The 7544-nt window shown below is 31.5% G+C and overlaps 1 protein-coding gene across 1 annotated transcript; it reads left to right on the forward strand.

Moving 5' to 3' along the window:
• Positions 1-2885: 2885 nt before the first annotated feature.
• On the forward strand, positions 2886-4698 carry LOC128034101 (uncharacterized). The gene is made up of 5 exons (XM_052622839.1): positions 2886-3189; positions 3325-3411; positions 3544-3685; positions 3921-4092; positions 4561-4698. The coding sequence occupies exons 1-5, from the start codon at positions 2886-2888 to the stop codon at positions 4696-4698; spliced, it is 843 nt and encodes a 280-aa protein (XP_052478799.1).
• Positions 4699-7544: the final 2846 nt, after the last annotated feature.

Genomic DNA, 7544 nt, shown 5'->3' on the forward strand with positions numbered 1-7544 from the left:
AGTTTGCTCGTAATCATGCACTACAATTAGATTCGACTACAATTAGAAAATCCCTGAATTATGTCTTATTTTTAAGTAATTTTCTCATACTTCCATTAAAATGAATTTTTGTCTATTTAGAATTTTTGTTGATGTGTTTTAGATTAATTTGTAGATAATTGTGTCTTGGTTGGTTTAAACTTAAAGACATGAAAGAATTAAGCATGATAAGCTAGTTTTTCAAAATTAAAATTTTTAGGTTGTTTTTCTAAATTGAAGTATTATCTTAAAGTTTGAGATTTGCAAGATTGACATAAAAAACCATGATTTTTTTGTGAGATTTTGAACCTTTAGAGCATACATTGTTCTTACTCATTTTATTACTAGTTATGAGTGTGTCAGCCTGATTTGTTATTCTAGAACTTACTTTGATTATACATGTCAATACCACACCTTTGATTTGATATACTGAGATGATAAAGGCACTCAGGTTTTAACCCACTTATCCTATAGAAAACCTACCTTTTTAATTAACCCTTAGTGAACCCCGTTTAGCCTAACACACTGTTTCTTAATATACCCATTAATGTTAACCCATAACTCATTTTTTGTTCGTTGAGAATTTTTCCCATTTTATTAACTCTCTCTTTGTCGAGATTTAATTTAGTAAGTTGCCTAACTATGCTCTTTTGTTTAATTTGCTGAATTATTTCTTATTGTTAAAAAAATAAAAAAAATACACATATATATTATTATTTTAGTTCTATGACTGAGTCCGAACAGTTAAATTCATATTTTGAGAAGAAACTCATTTTCTTATTCTTGAATAGTTCTTGATTTATGCACTTGTTTTTAATTCAACATTTGTTATTTTTCTAGTTTGGTAACGTATCAATTCGATCTCGATTTTAACCATCTTTTTCGACCTTTCTCAACACCCTTAACCTAAGCCCCATTACAACCTCTTAAAGACCTTTTGATTTGTGTATCATATCATTTTATTGTGGTGGTGATTTGATTTTCATGCAAGCCTATAGTAATGACTTTTCATGTTTAACTATTGAGTGCTTATTCTTGAACCTTAAACACTTCGAGTGATTTGAGTGAAACTTTAGTGAGGATGTCAATTCTTATTAATTTTGAATTAAAGGTAATTACTTAGATAAGGGGAGGCACCCATGTTTTCGTGTATAAAAATGCTAGCTTAGATTGTTTGAGACTTCAATGCTCTTTTAGTTGAATTGCCAATGCATGATTATTTATGAATTATTTTGAGACATTATTGATGGGAATTACAAGTTGAGAAATATTAATTTTAATGTGAGTTGAGGATTTTGCTTGAGGACAAGCAAATGCTTAAGTGTGGGGATATTTAATAAGCTGTAAAAGTAACATATTTTAATATTATTCTTAATGCATTTTTGGATGATTAATTATGTAAATTAGTGAATTTGATGCTCCTAATCCTTTAAATGCACGCTTCTATAGTTAGGAGAGCATTTGGGAGCGAAAAATGAGCCAAAATAGGACAAATAGAGCTGTTTCCAAGATCCACATGGGCTGGCCACACGCCTATGTGCCAGCCCTTGTCAATTTTGCAACCTGCTTCCTAGATGCGCGAAAAAAACTCAATTTTCAGGCTTTTTGAGCATTTTAAAGTTTATAAATACCAATTAGAAAAAGACCTAAGGGGGGCAATCAAAGAATATTGAAGAAACACTCGAAGAATGCCATCGGAATAAACTTGGAAGCAAATCTCCCTCAAGATCGAAGATCTTCATTTAATTTCTTTCGAAGTTTTATTGAGTTTGTTTATGTCTTGTGGTTATCCTAACTTTGATATGTTTCTATTCAGGATTATGAACTAAATTCCCTAGATACCTGGGGAGGATGAAACCTATGATGAAACTTATTATTTGATTTATGATTTACATGATAAATACTTGATTCTTGTTCTCAATTATGTATGCTTATTTCTTGTTTTAATATTTTTGGGATATGAATTCATGTTTATTGTGCTTATTTCAGAAGAGCAAATTTCAATGTTTAAGAGTAGATTTAGCATAATTGAGTGGAGTTGCATGCAATCCTAGAAATAGGATGACATAAATCTACCAGGTTAGAGTCAAATCTAATAGGGGAATCCATAGATCGAGTTAATACGAAACAATAGGGCTTTTAATGAGAAGAGATTCAATTAATCAACATAGAGTCAGTTGTTCTTACTCTCAAAGGAGATATTAAAATAATTTATGAATTTCTACGGATCAATAAACAAGTGAATAAATCGTTTAGTTCAAATTCATAATAATAGGTGAAGTCTAGGTGAATTCTTTCTTAGGTATTGTCTATCTCATTGGTTATTATTTGATTATGTATTTGATTTATTCTCTGTTGCGTTCTTAGATAAATTAGTTTAGTAATTTTAGATTAAAACACATCACCCCAATTTGTCAGCTAGATAATAAGAAGACGGTAATTACTGGTACTTTTAGTCTTCGTGGAAACGATATTCCCTGTTCACCATAGCTATACTATTATTCGATAGGTGCAGTTGCCTTTGTCGTATTTATAGTTAGTTTAGTGACCATCATGACCCGATTCGGGGTTCGACTTGATATAATAAAAGGAAACCCTGAACCGCAAAGTGGAAGGGCTCCTTCTTCCTATTTGTTTTCTAGTTCTCTACTCTTGGAGAATAAAGCCTTGCACCCCACCCATTTTCACCAACTGTTGATCCAATGCATCAATAATGGTGTGATAAACGTGGATCGAACACACAACCTTTAGGTTACTGACATATCAAGGGTATATCTTCATTGATTTCTCTTTCTCATTGTATTAGAGTTTTCACTGTTAAATAGCAACTTATTCGAAATAAGCTAGAAGAGTTAGGTTCTGGGTTAATGGCGATTGAAAATTGTGGTTCAAGTTCTGCTCAAAACATAGAGGTCTTTTTTAGGTTGGTTGCTTCCGTTTTAGCCGCTGTAAACGAATGTCACCATCTCGCAATAGCATGTATGGATATTTCTTTTAGTGGAAAACTCTTGATGCAAAGCTACCTCGATGTAATACTTGCTAAATTTGACAACTATGTGAAGGGTCTTTCTGAGTTTTACACTGCTAGGATTTTAAGCCATGGTTTCACCATTGTTGTTTCAAGGCTCGGTGTTAGTGCTTCCAAAGATGACATGAGGTTTTACATAAGAGGTTTATTAACATGAATGCAAATTGGGGATACAGAGATGAAAAAACAAGCATTGGGAAATTTATATAATGTTTTGGTTGAAGATGAGAGGTATGTTAAACTTATAATAGAAATTGGTGATATTGTGAATGTTGTAGTACAGTTTCTTGATTCCTCAGAGATAGAGATTCATCGAGAAGCTTCAAATATTGTGAATTTGATCTCTGGGTTTTATTTATATAAAGGTTTTTTGGTTAAATCTGGGATTATCGGTCCTTTAGTTTGATTTTTGGAAACTGGGAATGATTTGGGTAAATAAGCTGTTAAATGTGTGCAAAATTTGACTGTTAATGTTGATAATGCATGGTATGTTTCAGCTCATGGTGGAATGACTGTTGTTTTGAAATTATGTCCTAATGGTTATTTTCGTGGTGAATTGATTGGTCCTGCTTGTGTGGTGTTGAAGAAATTAAGAGTTTTATGGCTGAAGAAGGAGTTATATCAAAATTCATCAAGCTTGTAACATCAAGGGAAGACCTTGTGCATATCAATTCAATGGAGTTCCTTCAAAATAGAACTTCTAGGGATGAACCCTTACACGAATCGTTCTTAAAGAAGGCAGGATTCATACATTGATACATGTTTTGGATCCAAAATCGACCGTCTCTTCAAAAACTAGAGAAATATCACTAAGGACGATCGAGGATCTCTACTTTTCATCGCAAAAATACATCAACACGTTGATAAACGACAGGTTCATCGATAGACTGTTGTTCTACCTTCGCAATGGCGAGGTTTTGGTTCAAGAATCAACTCTAAAAGTCACATCCAGGCTTTGTTATGCATCAGAAGAGGCTAAGAAAGTAATAGGGGATGCCAGTTTCATCCCCGAGCTTGTGAAATTACTTGATGAAAAGTTATACGAAGTGTGTTCCATAACAACCACAACACTTCATAGCTTGGTCTTAATTCCAAAAAACTAAAAATAGTTCATTTAAGACGATCGAAATGTAAGATGCCTCCTCCAATCACTTGACTAAGACAAAGTCATTTTAGAGTTGAGCTAGTTCATTTAAGAAAGAGGGTGATGTGTGGACTGAGTCTTAGAGAATGGGTGTGAGGATTTTTCCCTATGTTTCCTTTCAGTTGAGGAGCAATGGTGCCTAGTGGTGATAGGGAGATGTCGAGAGGAAGCGAACGACATCGACAAAAGATACATGTACCAATTGCATATCTATTTATTCTCTAACCTAATTTATTTTTTTCCTTTTAGAATTTGATTGTTGAATTTGAGAAGTTAAGTTATATTTTGGGGAGCATTTGATTTTAGGGATTTTGGTTTGGAATTTCTTTATCTATGATAATCGTAATAAATTTATTGACTCTAATGAAAGAGCTTTGTCTCTGGCCTACGTTTACAAATTCTAAGCTACATGTCTGTTGTTGTTTCTCCTTCTCAAAACATATTCCTACAAATGGCTGGAGCATATACGTGGAATCAACCTGGTGGTGGTGCTCCTTACATGGGATAATAAGTATACCCTAAGGTAACTAAATATAATTTTTACATGTTAATTGTTATGTTTGTATGATCTTTATCCATAATGGACCTAGCAAATGAGAAATCCAATTTAATTGACATGTTTTGTTGCATTACTAAACACGATCTCATAGCGTGAGGATGGCTATGTCTAGTATCAGGTTTGGTTACTGCCAAGTTGAAAAATAATTGCTTAAACATTAGTACAAGTTCAAATTTAAGTTTTTTAAGGACATGGATGTTTGTTGTTAACTGTCAACAGAATTTAGTTGTTAATGGCTTGTAAATAATCCACCACGAGGGCTTATATTATGTTTACATGCATCACAATTAAAAGACACCAGCTCACGGTATGTTTTACTTTGAAGTTAATTTTTTAATGCTAGTTTCAAAGCTGTTAATCTATATTTAAGAGAGTTATTTTCTTATTAATGAAATAAGAAGAATTTATACTTAATCTATGATTTTTGGATCTATCTCTAACAAGTACTCCCTTCGACGAGTTAAACTTTATGCAGGATAAGTCGTTCAAGAAACAAGAACAAATGAGATCTTCTTATTCTTACTGCTTTGACGAGATATCCGTTTCTATCTCTAAATAAGTGTTACTAAGCATGGTAACTTTTTGCTTGTTTGTTTAGCATTTTTGGTTAATGGTAAGTTTTTATAAATATGGACATTTTAACTTCTAGCACAGGCATTAACTCATGCAGATCTCTACAACCTTTTGATATAACGTTACTTTCTGAAGATATATTATTTGCACATATCCTTTACTAGGGTGGCGTGTAGGATTAGTGATAACTAGTTTGTTTTGTTAAAAAAAGAGCTCATATTTCATATCTCATATTTTTTTATACAATATTTATTTTTGTATATGCTAACATTTTGCAAGTAAGATCAAACCAAATCACCTATAGTAGATGTTATTCTCCCTATTGTTCTCCCCTTTACTTAATTTTAGGTTATGTACTATTGCATATGGTAGATCCTGGTTGTTTGAACTATGCAATATATGAAGACTTGTTTACTCAACTATCACACTTGAACTTCTTCCTTTGTTATCTCCCTTGATTTTTTTCCTATGTGGTATTTCATCACTAGGTACATTGTTCAACGTAATATTTATTGCCTTTGAATTTTTAAGCTATCTGAAACTTCTATACTAGTTTGCATATTATTCACAAAATTAAATTTAGAACAGGTTCATTATATGAAATTACAGCATGAATGTTATTTAATCAGATATTTGTATGATTTCCACCTTATTTTGTTTTTGTTGATGGTTTTAACAGTTCGCTCGACACTTATATCGTGACCTTTGATGTCCAACACAATTAGCGAGAGCAAAGCTCCTAGCTGACATATTAAGGCTCGTAGGTGAAGAGCCGCGGCCTCCAACACAGTTAGCAAGAGCAAACCTCCCAACTGTCATATTATGGCTCGTAGGTGAAGAGTCGTAGCCTCCAACACAGTTAACGAGAGCAAAGCTCATTGAAACAACCTGATTTTTTAGTAGTGTCGGAAACAGTGGTTCGAGGCCACCAAATCTGGCGAGTAAGATCATAAATATTATTATTTAATATTTATGAGTCAAATATGATTTTAAAAAAGTTTTGAATTGGTAATTTATGTTTTAGAATGATTTATTAGGTTCGAGTGGTAAGACACTATGTCAAGTGGTAGAAAGTGAGGTATCGGGACCTCGTTTCTATAAACTGAGCCATAAATATTTTTATAAATATTTACGGAGTGTCATTAGAATGATATTAAAGTTTCATTGAAAAATTTTAATGTTTCGATAGTTAATTAATTAAAAAGACTAAATTGAAAAAGGTGCAAAACTTGCTAATTATAGTATTTAAGTGATTAAATGGCTTGATTAATAATGAGGAAAGACTTAAGGAATAAATAAACCTAAATTAAAAGATGAGGCGGCATAATAAGGTAAAATAATTAAATAAAGCTATTGAATGGCAAAATGGTAATTTATTTGAAATTAAAATAAAACCAATTGAATTTGAAAGTTATTTTATGCATTCTTCTTCTTGTTTCAGCCTAAATCACCATAGGGAGAAAGTTTTAAGCTTGTTCTTAAATTTTTGCTTAATGTGAGTTCAATTTTACCCGCTTTCCGTAATTTTATTATTTTGAGATTGTTGCAATTAGGTCCAACTAAACCATAACTTTTTTATTTTATTAAAATTTTGGAAGTTTCCATTGATAAATATTATATGTTTTTGATGAATAACATAGATTTAGAGCTTTGATTTTGTTGTATGATGATATTATAAAGCGATTTTGTTAAATATTGATGTTAGGATTAAATTGTGAAAATGTTAAAATATTAGGGTTTAATAGTGAATTTTTGGTTTATTAAGGGCTGTATGAAGGCCTAGAATATTTGGATATATTATTGATGGAGAAAATTAATTAATTTGATAGATTAACTAATTAAGGGATTAAATTGTAAAATTGTAAAATTTTGGGGTAATTGTGTAAATTAAAAATAAAAGGGTATTAATTTTAAAATGAATTGGAAATGGAATATATTCTAATAAATGAATAATTTTATATTTTAGATTAAGATCTCGTAGATACTGTGAAATAGGAAAACAATGTAATAGTCCCCGAACTTCTACAATTATTACAATTCAATCTAGGTAAGTTTGTACAGTGAAAATTTAATATTTGTATAAATTTGATGAATGGAATTATGCATTTATTGTATTTTTGGAAATGAATTGTTGTTGGAATTATAACATTGAATTGGATATTCGGTTTGAATGGAACACAGGATTTAAGTACAATAGTAATTTGGCGTATGATGGTATTGGA

This window comes from Gossypium raimondii, chromosome 2 (genome assembly GCF_025698545.1).
Source record: "Gossypium raimondii isolate GPD5lz chromosome 2, ASM2569854v1, whole genome shotgun sequence".
Lineage (NCBI taxonomy): Eukaryota > Viridiplantae > Streptophyta > Magnoliopsida > Malvales > Malvaceae > Gossypium > Gossypium raimondii.